The sequence below is a fragment of the Asterias amurensis genome, chromosome 2 (assembly GCF_032118995.1).
Source record: "Asterias amurensis chromosome 2, ASM3211899v1".
NCBI lineage: Eukaryota > Metazoa > Echinodermata > Asteroidea > Forcipulatida > Asteriidae > Asterias > Asterias amurensis.
The window spans coordinates 26682064-26703256 of NC_092649.1; the positions used below are offsets into that span (position 1 = coordinate 26682064).

Consider the following 21193-nt stretch of genomic DNA (forward strand, 5'->3'; position numbering starts at 1 on the left):
AGCTGTTATGCATAATCTACTGTTCTACATAATTGTCTGCATTTGATGAGGGGGAAGATGGAGTGTCTTTGTTGAGAAGTGGAAACCAGTGGGGTTCTTAAATCACCAAAATCAATACCAACAATCAATAACCACAAATTTGTGGTTCCATTAGGTTGAGGCGTTGAGACCCACACTTAAGGGACTTCACATATTTTTGTGAAGAACATGTTGGAATGGTATCTGTGATATTGAATTTTTCATTGTTTTTGAATTATCAGATGTGGCTTTATAAATTGGTAATCACAGTACAAAGCCATCCTGTGATAGAAAGTTCTTGTTGACAAACTGCAGTTACAGGCCTGTACTGAAAAGCACATTATTGGGTAAATTTCTTACTGTTATTGACTTGGCCAAGTAAAAGAAAAAGAACCAAAAAAAAAAAAAAAACACCTTTAGATCTTTCTCTACGTTTGCTTCATCTTGCCACCATTATTTCCAGGATTGATTTTATTGTAGTTCTACAAAGCCAGCAAATTTTGAATCTGGCTCTTTTCTCCTTGGTTTGAAATAACAAGCAAGGCCCTCATCATTCTCTTCCTTAAAAAAGAAACACACAAAAACCCAACTGTTGTATTTTTTCAGTTGCCTATGTCTGCTTGGTCAATACACCTCCATGGTAAAAAAAATTATGTATTACATAAAGGGCTGTTGTTTGTTTCCACTCGAAACATGATTAACCAATTTGAAGAAACTCTCACAGGATGTGATCAGGGTAAAGTATGGTGTAATGTACACAATGAAAACCTGACAAGAGATGAGACTTAATTTACTCTTCCTAATTTTTGAAGCTTTACATAGTGTGGCTTTCAAAGTAACCATACACCTCTCTTAATATTTAGCATGACGTCATCATTCTTACCCAAAATGATGCTATGGGTGCATGTTCCCCATCACTTGGCTGCGCCCATCGCCTTGTTTTGAGTTAGCATTGTGACGTACCTCATGCATAAATATTAAGAGAGGCGTTTTACTAGTAAACTTGCGGGTACGGTACAACCATGTGCAAATCTCTTTTAATGAGAAGTGTTGGCATTGTCTGGTTGAGACATTTCAAACTGCAGGCCTGATACTTCATGGGGGCAAAGAAGGCAACTCCCTCCTTGCCCTCGGTCGGTGCCTTTGAAATGCCCTTCATTGAGTGCCCTTTACCAAGAAGAAAATGCATTGGTGCCCCTGCCTAAGACCCCCGCCCTTTCAAAAACAATGTATACAGGCCTAAAACCGTGTACTCTGTTTTCAGGAGAATTGACTCTTCCACACACATGCGATACACTTTTCTGGTTCAGTCTTTGTCTTCAGTGGATATTCTGGTGGAGTGTGGGATTTTAAAGTTATTGATCGCTGGTTTCTTATGAGTCTTTCTTGTTGACTAAGCTTTATTGATAAATCTATAACGAGTGGGCAGTTTCCTGACGTCTCTCCTCAGCATGTGGATCTCTTTTTCTTTGTTTCCCTTTCTCTGCTCTCTGACGGAATCAAAAACACGTCTGATGACGGGCGGTAATTAGAACCGCGCTCACGAAAAACAACAACAATTGAGTATCGTTAAAAATGGCTGGATAATATGGCGGTATAAAGAGATGTTACTGTGTGTTACGTAAGACCGCAGTATGACTAATTTTATCTAGAATTTATGATAGGGAGGAAAAAAATCATTCTTCTCATTCTTCTTTGTATGGTCTTTGTTAAGAAATCCAGGAAAGATTAAGGATGTAAGTATGGTGGTTGGGTTGACTGACTGTAAAAGTGTACTGAAAACCAGAAATAATTGTCGTCAATTTATAATATCGCTGTGGCTGTTCTCTTGTTCTCATGGTTAGCAATACAATTGAATTTCTTCATTGCTGTTCCTCTAAATTTCCAGTTAAAAGTACTGGAGACTATTGGTATATACTCAAAATAACTGTTAGCATCAAAACTTCCTTGGTAGCAAGCACCGGAGAGCTGTTGATAGTATAAAACATGTTCGTGTTGAGCAACACAATGGGATATCTTAATTGCTGTTCCTCTCAATTTCCAGTTAACTCTAGTAGTTCATTGTTACTTTTTTTTAGGGAGGGTGTTGGGCTGATACCTGGTCAACCATTGCATGCTTGGTGTCTGTCTTTACATTTTGGAGCCACCAAACTTTCATCAAACTCTTCCTAACTTAGGATTAATCTTGATAAGGATGAGTTAGATTCTGTTTTGCGTTAGGTTGCATTGAACCCATTCTAAGTCAGGACCAGACTTGAGATCAGATTAATCCTAGTGTTTCGTGAAATGGGCTGCAGGTGTACTTCAAGGGTGAATCATTTGTATTGTTCTTTCTTTCAGGGTGGGGTAGTTGCAATAACACCCCCCCCCACTTCCTACTGCCCTGTCTTCCTTTGTCGAACTCTAGGGTTAATCATCATTCCTTCCTTTCTTACTTTCCTTGAACTGTTTTCCTCCTTGAATCCTCATCTTCTCGAAGGTGAAATAAGAAAATAGAATTGGCTGTTGCAAAATGCTTATCCATCCAAAGTAAATAGTTAAAGGCACTGTATGACACTTTTGGTAATTCTTCAAAATAATTGTTAGCATTTATACAGATTTACTTTCCCAACAGTACAATATGATAGGTTTTATAGCCATAAACTATGTTTGAAGTATTAGACTTGCACAGTGTATACTGGACTCTTTCAAGTTCTCTTAACAAGAATTTTGGGGGTTGAACAAAAAAAAGTAGACTAGAGCGGGCATTGAACCATAAACCACCAGATTAGCATGCTGGTGCCATACCAACTGAGATATCTAGCAATATGTTGGTCGTCTCCCTATTTTGTAAATACGTTTTTTTTGAGGTGCCAGTCGAAACCCATACAATTATTAGCAGCCATTAACTGCTGAGAATGGTTATTAAATTGAAAAGTAAAACTTAGCTGATCTGCAACGACCTTATTCCAAATGGCCTTGTTTACTTTGTCTGTCTCAATGCCACTTTCTCTTTCTCTTTCTACAACCTCTTTTTGTCAGCTCCCTTTTGTCCCCTTTCCACAATGAATTGCTGCAGTCCATTGGGAACCAATTAATCATCTTTCTGACAGCTAGATGAGTAATACATGGTTAGGTTGCAGTCATTAAGGGTCCAAAGTCGAATCCATCATAGTGTCAAGGGAAGAGGATACTCTCCCCATAGAGGTAGCTACCTCCATACTCTTCCAAGGCTAGTCCTTAAAACCTTGGTTGAAAGCTTTAATAATCTGTGTCAAGACATAGAAGTGCAAGGCGCGAATTTGGGGGGAAAATTTTACAAGAACACATGACTTATAGCTCAAATTTTTACTGAACCGGAATTTTATTTACGAGTCCAGGGGTCGATTTCACAAAGAGTTAGGACTAGTCCTAAGAGATATCAAAAACGTACAGCTAGTCCTAAGTTAGGACTAGTTACTCGTCCTAACTCAAGATAAGACTAGTCCTAACTCTTTGTGAAATCCACCCCAGAATTTAAAATGAAAAGAGACTAGAATCAAAATAAGAACACGGTTTTAACATCTAAACTGTTTCATTTGAACAAAACACTAAGAACAGATTGATCTCTTCTGTTTTAGGGGTCATACTCAGCAGGATTGAAAGACATTTGTTAGACTCAAACTCAACATTTGGACTTCATTCTTTTAAGACAAAGATGTTAACTTGAAAAAATAAAACCCAAGACGACTGGACTTGTCCTGTCTTGACTTTACTGGCCCAAAATTCAAGCCCTGAAGTGTGTTTTTTTTTTTTTTTTTTTTTTGGGGGGGGGGGGAGTTGTTTTTGGGGGGAATGACACTGGGTTTGATTCATATTTCCCAATGAAAAGTTGATACCAAATATTTTGTTGATTTATGTTCCAAAATTGTCTTCATTATCATTTAGGGTAGTCATAACAATAAGTTTCTGAAAAAAACTTAATATCAAGATTCCAACTGGCCTGTTATCTCAGATTTCAAAGAGGATACAGTGCTGATTACATAGATGTGGGCAAAAGCCAATCATTAGGCTTTATCCCTGAAGCAAAGTCAACATCTATAAAATCAAAACCTTCACTGAGTTTGTTCACTAGCCAAAGTACCAAGAAATGTACGTTTGGAAATGTCAGTTGGACTTGTTCCATTTCAGTGTTGCCAAATGAAGGATTTCTTGTTGTGTGCTTTTTTTTCTGACAAACAAACTATTATAAAATTTATAACCTTTATAGGTATAGAGTTATTCAATTTTCCGATAAAACCCGGCCGTTCATGACGGACACGCGCCCATTTTTATTTTGATCCAGGTGAGTTAATTTTTTTTCCAGTGATTTTCCCGCTGTTTTTGCATCAATTATGTTTTGGCATTGGGGCGAGACAGATTTAATAGTACAAGTTTGACGTCTGTTAGCAATAACAATGTGTGAATACCTTTGGGGATGGATTGCTCAGCTCTGGTAGTTTGAAGGGAGAAAAGAAAGTACGCTCGTTCCAATTCACCAGTTTTTGACAAAAATGGAATTATAAAAGTGTGGTAAAAACGTGTGTCGATGTCATCCAACTTGGCACTCTGACAACTTGCGGGGGAAAAACAAAATTTGCTCTACTGTACAAAATCACAGTGCTGAGGGGAGCTTGAAACTACTGTAAACCTCAACCCTCAATAAATGTCTGAATAAATCCTTCCTCCTTCATACATTGTAATAGAACTTGTGGCTTAGCTGACGAAACACTGGTACCTAGGGTCTATTGAACAATGTTGGCTAAGGGCCTACGGAACACACTGGTGCCAAGGGCCTACAGAACACTTATCATATAGGGCCTTTGGAACATTGGTGCCTAGGACCTGTGGAACATTTGAACAATGTTGGTTAGGGCCTACAGAGTACTGGTGCCTATAGGGCCTTGGAACATTGGTGCCTAGGACCTGTGGAACATTTGAACAATGTTGGTTAGGGCCTACAGAACACACTGGTGCCTAAGGGCCTACAGAACACTTATCATATATGGCCTTGGAACAATGGTGCCTAAAGGACGTGTGGAACATTTGAACAATAGTGGTTAGGGCCTACAGAGTACTGGTGCCTATAGGGCCTTGGAACATTGGTGCCTAGGACCTGTGGAACATTTGAACAATGTTGGCTAGGGCCTACAGAGTACTGGTGCCTATAGGGCCTTGGAACAATGGTGCCTAAAGGACGTATGGAACATTTGAACAATGTTGGCTAGGGCCTACAGAGTACTGGTGCCTATAGGGCCTTGGAACAATGGTGCCTAAAGGATGTATGGAACATTTGAACAATGTTGGCTAGGGCCTACATAATACTGGTGCCTATAGGGCCTTTATAACAGTGGTGTATAGGACCTATGGAACATTTGAACAATATTGACTAGTGTCTACAGAACACTGGTGCCTAGGGCTTAAGGAACATTGGTTCCTAAGACCTATGGAACATTGGAAAATGTTGGCTAAGGGCCTATGGAGCACACTGATGCCTAGGGCCTATAGAAACACTGGTGCCTAACACCTATGGAACATTGACACGGGCCAACAAAGCACTTCATCCACAAACTCTCCTTGCAATGTTGAATATTATTTTCCTCCTTGGTTCAGCAGTTATTGGAAAAGATGATACTGCCCTCTATTGGCAGAGAGTCCAACAGGATACAGGATCCTTTTTCCCTATCCCTTGAGTGTGCAGGCATGCAATCTACTAACTGGTGAAATTGATTTGATTTGAGTAGATTGCTGCAAGCTTGTTGAGTGGTGATTGCCAGTAAACTCAATTCATGACCAAACAAAGTCAAGTTTTCTTGTTTTTTTCGTCTTCTATTAAATAATCAATTTATTTGCCCACCAAAGCATTCATTTATTTATGTAATTTGCAGTAAAGCTCACCTGTATACTTACTCCATTTGACAGAAGTAAAATCAACCTTCTCCTAATGCTTGTTCAAATAAAAAACTGATCTATAAATTTTGTAGAAAGTTTTTAAAGAACCTTTTGGTCAACTAATCATTTTTGTTTACAAGCCCTGCTCGTCCCACAAATTCAAAGCCTTGCTGACACCCACTCAACCCACTGACAAATGAAAAAGTGCAACCCAGTTTTGATCAGTCTGTCAACAGATCAGATTGCCCACCCCGTTGTTAAATAAGACCCAAAGTACCCTCGAAAAAGACCAAAAGTTCTGAACATGAGGCAGCGCTGCACCCTAATTTTAGCTAAAAGGGGGTTTGGGCTAAGGAGTCATCTGACATCTTAATCTGTATCGCTCTTCTAAATACCCCCCCCCCCTCCTTCTTTTCGACCACCTGTTGGTCAAGCTCTCACATTACATTCTTCTTTTACTTTCTTTCTTTTGGGGCAAAATAAAACTCTGTCGGGCATTTTGAGAGAACAGTCAACAGATTAGATAAACACCCCCTTCAAACGAGACCCAAATTTCCGAACATGAGGCAGCGCTGCACCCTAATTTGAGCTAAGAAGGAGGTTCGGCTAAGGAGTCATCTGACATCCTAATCTGTATCGTTCCTCTAAACACCCCCTCCTTCTTTGCGACCACCTGTTGGTCAAGCTCTCACATTACCCAGGTGGCCATCATCATTCCAAATTCCAAATCACATTTCTGCTTCTACTTTCTTTGTTTTTTGGTCGCCTTGACTGCTATTTTGAGAGAAAATAGTGTAACAAGATCGTGTTTTTCATTATAGGAGCTTCCGGAATTGGGGTTGTTTCCATTAGAATACTAATGACAAGAATTTTGATTTGATTTGGGGGTGGAGGGAAATTTGTAAAAAAAAAAAAAAAAATCTTCTTTTTCTCGTTTGGTTTGTTTACATTTCCCAGCACTACGAGGACTTTTTATGAAGGAAAGGACTTCATAAAATATCAAATGTATTTTTTTATTTTTATGCTACAGGCTTTGTAAATAATGCTATTCTTCTATGTAAATGTGCAGTTTGCGGTTGAACACCATGTGTATATATTTACTTTGCTGATTTGTTCTTTGGGAACTTTTCTTGCTACTTATTCTACTATATACTGCTGCGGAGTAGATTTCCTACATAAATGATCTGTGATGAGTTTTAGATTTGCCATAATAACGATGAAGGGGAACAAAGAACTTGGATTCAATATTTGGACAGTCATTTTATTATCCAAAGTACTGAAAACAAATTGTATACACAATAGTTTGATTTTTATATGGTTTAGATATAACTATAATAATGTACAGAATGAATGAAACACCATTTTAATTTATAATATGTATATAATATATAATTGATTTAAAAGCTACAACATATGCACATTCAAATATTTCAAGAAAATAGAAGTTTCATATCTGCCTCTATAAGGGCTGGTTAAAACAGTTTGGATTTCCAGTTTGTACAGTATATCACTCCATTATATGCCCCCCCTCCTTACCTACCCTACGGTTCTTCACAACAAATACCTTTCTTGTCTCATTTGGTTTGATCTCAGGGCGTGGTGTTACCCCCCCCCCCTTACAAGTGGTCCAGCTTTGCACAAATATTTAAGATAAGATGAGTTATAGACAAGTACAAAAGCTGACAGACAATTGAAATGCCAAGCTAACTGGTCTGGCTGGCTAGTCTCTAAAAAGGGCTACCTTCTGGCGGACCAGTCACAATTATTTTCGAGTTGTCAAGCTTGCTAGTTCAGTGTTAAAAAAACGTCTGTATTTAATTAATATGAATTATGGAAAAGTTGACAGACCATTTAAATGCCAAGCTATACATTGTCTTGCTGGCTAGTCTCTGAAAAAGGTTAAGGGCAAACCATGACTCAAAGACACGCCTTTCTTCCTTGTATTTAAAAACAAAAAGAAGTCTGGACCAGTCAGCAGAATTCTCTCCAAGTCGAGCTTGCTAGTTTAGTGTTATAACACACCTGTATTTAATTAATATGAATTATAGACAAGGTGTACAAAAGCTGTCAGACCAGTGCAACGCCAATTGGTCGTGCTGGCAAGTCTCCTGAAAAGGTGAAGGGCAAACCCTTACTAAGGAAGAACCTTTCCACCTTGTATTTAAAAACAGAGAGTTCTGTACTGCCATAAATCTTTGCAAGGCTATGGTTTGCATCAATATATAATTAATATGAATTATGAACATGTGTAAGATTTGACAGACCAGTCAAATGCCAAGTTATAACTGGGCCCAATTTCATAGAGCTGCCAGTTGACAGACCAGTAAAATGACAAATGGCTAGCTTGTCATGCTGGCTAGTCTCTGAAAAATGTTAAGGGCAAACACCCAGACTATTAAGGATGTTCCTTTCTACCTTGTATTTAAAAAAGAAAAGTTCTTGTCAGTCATAAACCGCGAGCAGTCATTTATTTCTCCCAACCGGATATCCTGATTGGTCGAATTGGGTGTGTGATTCAGGATGGAGGTTCAATTAATCAAGTTCCTCATTGCAGAGTTCAAAGGTCATGGACTGGCAGACTACCAACTATGAATCAACATTCCATGAGAGATGTAAAATTCACAGTATCTGCTTGTAGTTTGATTCGAGTAACATGGAGAAGAAAAAAAAAACCATCAAAATTGATAATCCCAAAGTGTAAAGAAACAAACCTGTGACAATTTTGGTTCAAGTTGCTTTTGGGGTTTTTCCACTTCATTTTGAGTCATTCCTTACCTCTTGAAATTTATTCACAACATTCAGAGAGAAAAATAAGCTGCAGAATTTGATAAGAAATTGATACTATACACAACACACAAAAGTTAAGTTACAACACATGTACACAGCTCTACATTAAAACATGTAACAACACCAATCAAGGCTATCTCTCTCTCTCTAAGGCATGACTGAGTTTCCTTGTTGTTCGCTGTCGGCCTCGCACTTCCTGTAGTCTCGATTTCTCTGCCACTTGCAGGATTTCTTGCTGCGTGTGCAGATGGAATGCTGGGCCTGGCAGCCGTTGCCCCCAAAGGCGTCGAACATGCAGAAGTCATCCCCTGGCGGTCCGAACTTGCACGTCTGACCGTAGCATGTTGCAATCTGATCGGAGAAGGAATTTAAAAAGAAGAAGAAAAAAAAATCTAGATTAAAACAAAAAAAGGAGATGCATTTCAAATGTCCTGAGCCCAATTTCATGAAGCTGCTTAACAAAAGTCTGCTAAGCAAAACTCTTGGGTAAGCAAGAAATGACCGGGGTACCATTCGCAGCATTGGTTTCGGGTTAACTTACCGTACAGTCGCCACAGCTCTGCTTGTACATAAGCTTCAATCCTCGCCTGTTTATTCTGGTCAAACTCTTGTAGGGGACGACCCAGTTACACAAGTTGATACGTAGCTCATTGTCGTAATGTGAGCCTGAGAAAATGGGATAATGAACAAAAACATTTCTTTAATATCAGAAGAAGAAAAATTTATTTCAAAGTTTGTATGACTTCTTTCTGGCAACCCCCACTCGCGTCCCTGAACAAATACATTGACAAAATGGCTAGATAGCTCATTTGATCATGCTTGATCAGGCATGTAACTTTTCAGCTCATCAGCTGATTTCCTCTTCTTCTTTTCAAAACAGTGCCATAGAAAACTGAAAAACACTGTACAAAAGTTAAGTGTGAACGGCCATTTCCTCTTTGCAATTAGAACGTTGCATGTCTGCTTGGTAGAGTGCCGGCACATTTAATCTGAATTTATCCTTGCCAATCATGTTTAATAACTGCAAGCATTTCTGACTAGATCGGCAGTACCAGCACACAGTATTGTCTGTTGATATCCTTGGAGCTCATTTTTTGTAGTCTTTTAACTGCGCATATCAAGCCATCAAAGTCATGATTGACAGGTGACAAGATTAAGCTGTTCTTCTTATTTTAAAACACTTATAGCAGTTTGATATATTCATTCAACTTGTGAATTCTCAACATTCCAATTAGTGTAACAGTAGCATTCATCCATAATCAATATTTGATTAATGTAAAAACATTAAAAAGAGCACATTTGTTTCATCATGTAATTGTTACATGTGATTATTAGAGGCATTGCACGATGAGGTATAAATATATAATATTTGGTTTGCGGTAACACCATGTGTGTATCTACATCTACTTGCCAGGTAGAGTCTGTTCTTTAGAGAACTGTCTACTACCGCGGAGTAGATTTATCGGATTGTTCAGGAGACTTCTCTGTTCTGAAAAGAACTGTCCTGTTTTAAATATTACCCGGGCGGATGGTATAGAAATTAGGCTGGGACTATTACTTCAGCTTATAGGATCATTATTAACTGTACTACCGCGGATTCAATTCTTAAACTGGTCTCAACGTTTCGACTAGCTTGCTGTGGTCCTCGTAAGGAGACGATGTTGTTGTTTTCTAAATGCCTCTTTTATTAATACCAGTTGTAATAAATTTGGTTCAAAAAGACCCCTCACTCGGTCAAAAAGATTGCGATGATTACTCACCTGCCATGACGTAAGATGTATCTTCATTAAGGCTGGTCAGACCACAGATACCCTCATCAGCTGGAGTGTAAACCTTAGCCAGTGTCCTCTCTATTATAAGGTTATCTCCCTTGAATACTTTTTCCACCTGTGAAACAAGGATAAGAACCATCGTAAAGCATTGTCCTAAAAAGAATTGTTGCTTTGTTTAAAGAGCACAAGCACGTACTTGTGGAGGTCTAACTTGATTTCTTATACTTGATTTTTTTATATCTTACTTGATTTCTTGATCTTACTTGATTTCTTTGCTTCGCAAAGTTTTGGATGTTACTCCTTAAAGTAGTATCATATTGTGGCAATAACCCCCCTCCCCCAGTAAAACACATGTGGAATGTATTCTTATTAAGTTTATAAAGATTGCAATGGTAGTTTTTGGCAGAATTGTAAAAACAACAAAAATCATATTAGGACAAACCTTTTAGCTTTTATGTGTACTGACTCTATGAGGCATTGTGAGAATACATATCATGTGACAAGTGTCGTGGCCGTGAGCAGTTAAGATCACCGAATTCAAACTCTGGTGTTTCTGATCAGCAGAGTGTGGGTTCGAATCCCCAACCGTGACACTTGCGCCTTATTGCTTCGTCCTTCGGATGGGACGTAAAGCTGTTGGTCCCATGCGTTGTGTAACGCATTTAAAAGAACCCAGTGCACTTATCGAAAACCGGGGTTCGCCCTGGTCGGTGTTCCTGGCTGTAGCTGCTGAATGCATCGTAGCACCTTGTAAATAAGGTGCTACATAATTGGGTCTCAGAATCCATCACTGCAATAACCTATCTTTCTGAAAGTTTGTATATACTCAGCGCCTTGAGTACCTTGTTTGGTAGATACATGCGCTATATAAGGGTTTGATATTATTATTATTATCATGAAGTAAAAAACCTTGTGTGTTAATTTGAAAGGCTTTTCATATAGCTACCTTGACGGTGTACTCTATTTTGAATGGCCGTTGAGGAAAACTGGGAGAGATGAATTTCTTGCTCCGCAGGGCTTGTGGACTCAGAAATGCTGGGGGTCTCTTCTCTGGTTGCACCTCGGCGAGGTTAGCGAGGACGAAAGCACCGGATTCATCGTAAACGGATGAAAAGCTTGTTAGCTCGGGGTTTGAGGTGAATTCGTCGGCTGGTTCTGTCATTGGTTTCTCTGTCGGCCGGTAGATGTACTCTCTGCTGATGACACTGGCTTTGATAACTGTAGAAAATATAGATCAAAATTAAGAAATCATAAAAAGGTAAAAATTCTTCGGTCGATGAAAGAATGTACATAATATATATCAAAATTAAGAATTCATGAATTTTCCATTGTGCAAAAACGAAACCAATTCAGCTGCACGCAAAATTTTGAAAAGTTTCTGGAACATATGTTCCACATGCTATTCTTCGGATTATGAAGAGGAAGTACAGTTTCAGAAAGAAGTGGATAATATCAAAAAAAGGTAAACATTTCAAAAGCCAGAAAAACACAATGTTCCTCCCCCCTAACAACCCCCTGCTTTAAAGAGAGGAAACAAACTATTAGTTACCATGTAGATTTCTTTAATTGTATTGTATGAACTAAACAAAAAGTAGGACAATATATTTCCCATTTTTCGGAATAAGTTCCCTCTACTCAATATTCAGTAACTCTGTGGTCGAGCAGTTTAGAACACTGGACTCAAGCATGTTTTAAAGTGATTTGCAAATGAAAAACACTTGTTTATGGAAAAAACAAGCTTTAATTAATCTTGATAACTAACGAGGCTTGCAACCCATCATGTAGAATCCCATCATGTTCTCAGGAATGGTTCTCGGAACACAGGAACAACCAATCAATGCCATAAAATGCCTGGATGACTTTGTTAATAATTGAAACAGCTTGCTTGATGAACCTTATATGTATCCCTGGCATTTCAATTAATTACTTGAAGAAGAAAAGAAACAAATCTACAACGCTTGGATTTAATTAAATGGGATCCATCACGAACACTGATGTCATTCAAGAAATAGCGGCAACGTAACCTTGAAGTGTCCAAAAGAAGCTAGTTTGTGTTTATTTATAAACTCATCCAAGTTTAAAGACTAAATTACCGGAAGTTGCCCAATTGCTTAAAAATATCGAGGACTGCACTTGCTAAATGACTATTAGTCACTGTTTTATTCATACAGTCTACTTGGCCCATCCTTGGTAAAACAGCCAAACTCGAAAATGACATTTTTTGAGAAAAGTAAGTACAGAGACAAGCTATTTTGTTGTAAAAATTTGAGAAAAGTGTGAAAAGAGGCCAAGTTAGGATATGTTATACTCACATCCAGACATAGTATGCCTTTTTGTAACTTTGAAATGCAAAAAGCACACTCAATTAACCCAGTAGTGATTTTACAGAAAAATTATTATTTTAGTTGGGTGGTTTTATCAAACTCTTTAGAGAGCGATTTTTTGCGTGACTTCCAGCAAGCATTACTCAAATCACTGCTTGTTTCACTTAATCCTCGAAATGGCAAACACTCTGCCTTAGAAATTGGTAAACACTCTCCCAAAGTAGATGCAACCAGAGTCCAATTTCATAACGCCTGTAAACCCCTCAAACCTTGCTAAGCACATTATCGCTTAGCTGATACAGGTTTCTCACCTAAGTTTGCATTGTTGTGGCTGGTGCCCAACTCAATTTTTGTTTAGCAACAAAATTTCTGCCTCAATTGGGCCCTGCTCCAGTTGCTACAAAAGAAAATATTAAAATGAACACTAGGGATTGGCACTTTACCAATGCCACTGTAAATGGTTACGATGAGGAACTGCATGGTTCAACCCAAGAATTCTGTCATTGAAAAGGTGACCTAAATTCAGATGTTCTTTGGCTGCGAAGTGTCAATGTTTCCCAGATGTTTTAGTCTTGATGCGTAACCCACATCTTTTTTTTTCTTTTTTTTGATTTCCTAAAAATATACACTGCATCTTTTATTTACATCGGAGTGTAGAAACTGTGTTAATAGCTTGTAATTGTATGTGTGGGTATTTCTACAGCTGGTGACCAGGATGTTATGATATTTTAGCCGTGGAATTGTTTTAAAGACTGGAACAATCTGGCTGAATCCGCCTCTTATGACTTTAGATATGAGAGTAATGTCAACACGCCATCAAATGCAGCAGTACAAGTGATAGAGCATACAGGATTTATTGATCTCTAATGTCAAATTCTTGTAATTTGGTTTGCGGTAACACCATGTGTGTATCTACTTGCCCGGCATGTTCTTTTGAGAGCAGTTTTGTCTTGCTTTATTTATATTCTATTTATACCACAAAGTATATTATCGGAAGGAGACTACTCAGTTGTGTATAAAGAATCGTCCTGCTTTTGAATTCTACCCGGGTAGAAGGTAGAAAATTGGCCGGGACTCAGTACTTTAGCTTTAGTGGAATGATGGGACTTCTTGTTTTCACTACCGTGGAGTGAGTCCTTAATTGGTCTCAGCATTTCGACTATTGCTCTAGTCATCGCCACGTCAAATTCTTCCTGTCGCAACATGTAAACACGACATGGTTTTTGGAATAGAACTTGGGGCTCCTATAGAGCTTGTTTGGTTTCGTCATTCCTGGCATTTCAATGGGAGTTGATGAAGAGACTGATGGAGCGACGAGTTTGGGAGCTTTTTACAATAAAAAATTTACAGGGTAGCCTCTTCAGTGTGTGGACACTGTTCTCCCTAAGGGCCGTGTTCCACACCAAAACTAAGAGAGAATATCTTGAGAAAAATAAAGATTTGCGGAAAAAATGAGCATGTCAGGGCAATCATAATGATCTTTAAATTGAATCAAATTAATATCTAGGTAAACACCAGTACATGGAAGTAAACAATGTTCAATATTGTAGGGGCATTTCTTTATCTTTCTGGCAAATTGTTCCATGTAGTGGAGCCTGCATCTATGAAACGCTGAACTTTTTCCTTTGTCAGTTCTAACTTTTGGCACCCACCAATTGCACTCTCTGTTCGTGGTGGTAGAATAGTTATGTCTGGTTGCCATTTTGTGTGAATAGGTCACCCAATAGGTAGAGGAATTACCATTAGTAACATTATACATTATTAGTTAGATTTGTTTTATAAGTTCCACCTTTTCCTTGATGGGAACCAATCATTTGAGAAAACAACATCAGTAGGGGTCAGAGGGTAGACTTGCAACATAATAGGCCCACACCCCTTTTTAATTTGTTTTGTGGTAATTTAATAAGGATACTTTTAAGGTTTATAGACCACGGGCCGATTTCACAGAGAGCTAAGATTGATTTGAACTGCGAACCAATATCAAATGCTAGTGTGTAAATGTCACAGCGCAAAATACGGACAACTCCTCTTGTCTTAGTGCTTTGTGGAATCAACCCCAACACCAGCCTGAAGCCTTTTATAGGCATCTGAAAGACACACATTTGTGCAACAAGGGTGTTTTTTTCTTTCATAATTCTCTTGCAACGTTGACCAATTCAGCCCACATTTTCACATTTTGTTGGATATGTTGGGACACATCAAGTGAGAATACTGATCTTTGACAAATTACCCAAATTGTCCGGTGCTTTAAAGAGAGTACCAACCTCAGTAAGACACTTCTGAGTGGAAGGTAATTTTACAAAGCCTTGAAGCATCTTGCCTAGTAGTAGCAAGAATTGCAAAGCTTAAGTGCTTTGACACTCGAGAAATTCTTTTGAGGAAACAAAAAAAAAGGTCGGTCTCTTTGAGCCCAAGAGAGGATAGAGTAAAAGGTCTTTGAAGTTCACATTCCTGAGCATATACCTCGCACTCCTCTCATTCGCAGTCTTTGATGTCAGGCTATTTTAGATTCCTCTCCCTGAGGCTGTTGTCTTGAGGAAACAAGAGGGACGAGTCCTCCAGATGTTTGCACTGCGTGGATAAAATGCCACTTCTTATAATAACCTGAGAGTCCGCATTGGAGGTTATCAGTTGAGTCAAGTAGGTTTCGTTGTTGGAAGGTTATCAGTTAAAAGTCAAGCAGGTTTGCTTAGGTGGTACAGTATGTAAGGGTATGCTAACCACACACACACACGCATTCACTTTCGTTACCCAACTCAAAGAAAATAAATACAAGTTGAAAACCAAAACAAGAGAAACAGAATCAAAACTTCCCTTTTCTTTAGTTTTGAGAGCCTGCTTGTTTCTGTTCAAGATAAACAATATAAATCACCAAATCCCTCAAAGTGAAAATCTTGTATACAAGTTATATATAAAAAAACTCCTGTCGCATGCTTCAAGTTTTCGCCTGGTAATACATTTCGAAGGGGAGGGGAGGGGAGGGAGGGGTTACAGTTTACGCAAAGTGGCTCAACAGAATCACATCATTTCTAGTTAACCCAAAATTAAAGTTCAATAAATTCCAATCTAAAACTGTACTTTTACAACAATGGTTTTTAGCCTAACAGCAGCAGCTATATTTTTCATTCTCCAACCAAAACTTTTTTTTGAAGATTTTTTACTCCTGCAAAGAATTTTTTAGCTGTATCGGATTAAACTTTCTCAAAGCATGGAGGAAGGAATTTCCATGCTCAAAGTAAAAGTAGGCCACTCATGGGCCACCGAAGTCCCTAATCCGCCCCCTATAATTTCCAGCGAGCCTTGAAGCGTAAATCCGTAACTAAAAGCGGCATTTACTTCCTTCCGCTAGCGGCAACCAAATTGTTTACATTATGTCAAGTGAAACAATGCACACGAGTAATAAGTGAATCATTTAATGTAAGGAAGCTGAAAATTATGGGCTGTTAAAAATAATAAAGTTGTGTTATGGTCCCAGGTGTCGTAGTCCAGATGTTTTTCATATTTCTGCCTCGGAATGCCATTCAAAGTTTAGTTATTCATTTAGGATGTTTGGGGAGTCAGTTTTGTTCAGAATTGTAATAGTTGAAGCATGGAAGCATGGAGGAATTCCTCCATGGTTAAAGGGAGGGTTTGGTTTAACTTCTCTAAAAAAAAAAATGAATGACCATAAAAACCCACTTGGTGAGAAGCACTGCTTTAAGGATTTTTTGTTCAAGGACATCAGAGTTTCAGTTTTCTTGTATTAATTGTTTGTACCAAAAGTTAGAAAAAACAAGCAGTGCTCTTTTATAGTCTGATGTACTCTAGTAATTACACATCTAGATATTATATTAATTGTACTAGAATGCACACTTTAGAGTAGACTACAAAATGTATGAGGTGTGGTAGGGGGTTACCAGGAAAACTTTAAAAAAGAATAACTTTCTGTCAACTGTGAAGAGATATTACCAGAACCCTGATTTACAGTTTCTTGGTAGAGTCGATGACTAATTCCGGAGTATCAACAAGCCACCCTTGAGCTTTTGAGACCCAAAGATCCCCTGCAAAGGGAATTGTTTACATGAATACAAGATAAATGGACCCACCACGACTCCTATTAGATCATTTTCATGTAAATGGTGGTATGGTAAACCCTACCATTGTAGCTCCACCAGTATGCAAAGTTTGAGATCATACTCCGGAAACAGTTGAGCCAGAGAGAAAAGGACCTTCCTCTGTGGTTCACTCTTTTTGTAAAGATAGCAAGAGTGGTTACATCACAACATCCTGCCCAATACTTGCTTAGTGTTAGACAGAGGGGTGACTCTGTGTGCCTTCTGGACACCCTGTTTTAAATTTGGACAACCCGTTTTATCCATCATTTAATTATAACTAACTACAGCATTGGCGCACTTTACAAATTCAAAGGCACCGGTCAGGAAGAAGTTAAAGATTAAGTTAAAGTTCTGTCAAGATGTTGGAAAGCAAGCATGAACACTAGTGTGTTTTAAGTTTCTGCTGGAAGAGAGTGATGTTGTGTATTTGTCTGAGGTATGCCGGAAGTGAGTTCCAGAGTCTAGTAAGCTTGGGCGATACCACGGTATTATCGAATATCGCAATGTTAATTTGGAAACGATTTCGATATCAGATCGATTTGGTTTTAATCAAAATATCGCTATATCGCGATTCGATCAAGTATCGCAATATCGCGATGTATTTCCTAGGTGAGACATCTTGCACCCCATAGGTTTGGAGTAAAACCAGAAGAATAGGTCATTAGAACACCTCTCTTATGCTATGACTGTCTCTTCTACAACTTTCATTGGGAGTTTGAAGACTGATGATGTCAAATTTAATTAATCGCGATTATATCGAATATCGCGATATATTGTCGGCGATATATCGTGAATAAAATAAATCGATATCGCCCAAGCTTAGAGTCTAGGTGCTGTGTTTTCTTGAACAGTTTGGACCCCCAGTTTTTAACAACAATTTGGACCCCGTGTTTAAACTGTCATCTAAAATTTAAATGTGCTGTACTTGAACAATTTGGAGACCCAGTTTGTAAAATTCTAGCAAATTTTGACACCCTTTCAGAACAGCAAATCCTGGCTATCCTTGGATACTTTTGATCCTTGTGTTTGGGGTTTACCTTTGATGTAAAGGTAACTGCCCTACTAAAGAACTTGATTGTTGTCTGCGGACCTGTCTAGTCCAGGATAAAGATAAAACCAGGAAAGAAGGATGTAGCCTACATCCTCTTTGATGGTTTTATCTTATCCATAGTATAAACTAGACGTGTTTTTCCTATAGTTACTCGCTTTTGTGGAATGTGATTGTCTGGCTTGACAAAGCGTAGAGACATTTTGTCTGGCTTTTTAAAAAGCCATTACAATTTTACCATTTTTCTACTGTCCAAGTTCTCTTGCAAAATCTTGTCAAACACCCTGCTACATTTTACAACCATGCAGTTAAATTGATTAAAATCAATATTAAATTAGCATGGGAGATTAGGATTAATGCTTGTGCTTTACCAGACATTGATGTGTGATAACCACTTTTATCTCAGTATATTTCTGAATAAAGGAGAATGTTGTAGGTTCAAATCCCAACCTAAGGTAAAATTATTGAAATCAAGTGGTAACTTTGCAATCAATGTCTTTCCTGAAGTTATTGAAGTTTATTTTGAATCAGTAATTAACCATTTCTGGCACTGTATAATAAATCACAAAACCAACATAGATTTCTCTGTAAGTTGGGACTCTACCTCTATACTAAATGATGAATTTCACAAATAGTTTAAGCTATTGCGAGGGCATACTATAGATCACAGAAACAAACCCATTACAAACATTTAGTTCTTATTTATTAAACTATTTGTTGGTGTATATGTTATAAAGATCAAGAAAGCTAGATAAGTTTGTCTTGAGAAGAATAAAACAAATCTAAGCATTTATTATCTTGGCCGAGCAGTCCTAGAGCATCATAATACTGCGCTATCAGATTGTGGGTTCAAATCCCTGTCATGACACTTGTGTTCTTTGAGGAAAGACAAAAAGCTACCAGATTGTGGGTTCAAATCCCTGTCATGACACTTGTGTTGTTTTGGGAAAGACAGAAAGCTACAGTTGTTTCTCAGCACCCAGAAGTAAATGGGTACTTGCTAAAGATAGAGATTGCTGGTGTGAATGATTTTTCAGCCTGCGTGCCAATTTTGTTATGGTTGCCGGTGCTGCATACTCCAAAGGCGTTGTGGTGTTTCAGGAGAATAGTCAATGCCCAGGAATGAACAGGGTTGGTACTTTTTGTAAGCTGTTTTGATACAGCGTATCAAAAAGTAAATAAATGCCTATTAGTATTACTATAAGAAAAATCTTTCTTACCGAATGCCGCATTGCAGAACTGTACTTGTGGATGTGCGTAGCTACAGCTACAACCATCAGTTTCTCTGGAGTAGATCACTGCAACCAACACAAACACTAGCCACATGGTGGTATACATTATTACTATACTAGCCGCAGCAGAACTTGTGGTAGGGAGAGAGAAACTCAAGAGGATCCTGTCCAAAGTGCTGGTGTTCTTGATTCAGCAGTTATATATCAAACCAATTATTGCAAAACTGTTGTTCAGTGAAACAAAACTGTGAGCAACCGATGCGAAGTCAAATCAACATACTTCTTGGAGCCAGTGCACAATGTCGTCATATCATGGACAAGCTCATCACAGAATACTCACTCAACTGAAAAACTTTGGCTCTATTTATAGTTTCCTTAACTTGGAGGCTCTTCCAGGATGTGTCGTCACCCCTCTGGGGAAAGTGACTAGAACTTTCAGCGGCAGGTTGGTAGTACAGTTTTCCACACTGAGACACTACACTGCCAGACTTTGCTGTTGTTAAAAAAAAATCCAGGTGTTTCTAATTACTAGTGAGTGAGCTGACCAATCAGAAAGAAAAAAACTTAATTAATGGTCAAGTCACCCACAGACAAATGGAGGATAAAAAGCCTTGAAGTTTGGCCGATGTAAAATGATTGTTCCCCATATCTTGTGCTATTGTAACATTTTTATTAAAGTCTTGTTTCCTTGTATTTTAGAATAAGGTTCCCCAAATTAACGAGTATGGAGGACACATGTATAGTTTAGCAAGCTTTGATCTTGAGGTTAGACCAATCATAGAGAAAGGACCTACATGGACCTACTATGTATGTAAAGTGTATTTTTGTTCAATCGAAGACTATATTTTGCTATTTGGGACCTGCTTATTTCCCTGTTTTGGGGAATGAAAAGTTTCCCAATTTAACGACCATGGATGACACTTGTATAGTTTTTAGCATTCTTTGATGCTGATCTTTCATACTGCCACACTGAGGAGCCCAGACCGCTGTTTCTACAAAAAGATAGAAAAAAGCAAGATGGCAACCCCATGCTTGAAAGGTTGGGGACCAAGTATAGTTTAGAGAAATCTATCTATAGTTTTAGTACTGAGTATATCAGAAACTTGTAGTTCTTTTAATTGTCCATTTTTGTCTCCTCATTCAACCATGTTCTAGTTTCTCGACCCATGGCTACGCTGCCACAAAAGTGTATTATCGGAATAAGAAAAGAAAAAAATTATTTAAAGAAAACTTTTCTTCAAAAACAATAGGAACAATTAATTTTCGTCCTTTGGGATAAGATTGTTTTTGTTATCCCCTATTTCAAGAATACAATTTTTAATCAGTGTATAGACCAAATTTCAAAACAGGGTTTTTATTTGCCTTTGTATACTCACTTTCTGATAAGTAGTAATGTTACTATTTTTCTCGGGAGGGTAGGGTGGGGGGACCAACTCCAAAAGGAAATCCGATACCATTTTAGCTGCCATCCTGGCGAAACTCAGGGATGGCACAGAAATAAGCACACCAGCAGGAAACGTTCAGGTTGAGTGGGCGTCGTCAATAAGCTCTGTCTATTTCCTGAATTCCAGAAGACGCTCATTCTTTTTTAAGCCGCAGACCGTGTGACGTTGAAGAAGACCTTGGGGACTATGAATAAACATGAGGTCAATAGGTGACTGACCTAGATCTTTGAACAATCACGGAAGGAAACTGCGTTATGTAAAATCAACATAGTGACCGTCACAACAGAGTACCGGTTGCCTCGGTTATTATCTTGTTGTATTTACTGATGAAGATGTCACAAAATTTCTTTGAGGTAATTTCAAATGCAAAGTCGCTTTTTTAAAGGGATTATTTATGTTGGGTAATTGGAACTTGTTTCAGTCTTGTATAGTTATAGATGTACACATAAAACTAACCTGTGAAAGTATCATTTCAAAAGGTGGTATTATAGCGTCTTTAAGATATTGCCTAAAATCCGGAGCAGTTAAGTTTACCAAGAGCATGGCCCAGAAGAGGGGAAAACTGTATAAATTGTATAAAATCT

At 38.3% G+C, this 21193-nt stretch overlaps 2 protein-coding genes across 3 annotated transcripts in view; one reads left to right on the forward strand and one right to left on the reverse strand.

Annotated features, from left to right (window-relative positions):
- Nucleotides 1–21193, forward strand: part of LOC139954456 (synapsin-3-like) — a 288306-nt gene that overhangs the window by 92303 nt on the left and 174810 nt on the right. The window lies entirely within an intron of this gene.
- LOC139954458 (metalloproteinase inhibitor 1-like) lies at nucleotides 6835–19506 on the reverse strand. Its single transcript, XM_071954262.1, has 5 exons — nucleotides 19153–19506; nucleotides 11413–11684; nucleotides 10455–10581; nucleotides 9236–9360; nucleotides 6835–9045 (listed from the first exon to the last, which is right to left on the reverse strand). Exons 1-5 carry the CDS (start codon nucleotides 19268–19270, stop codon nucleotides 8842–8844), a joined length of 846 nt encoding a protein of 281 aa, XP_071810363.1. The 5' UTR covers nucleotides 19271–19506; the 3' UTR covers nucleotides 6835–8841.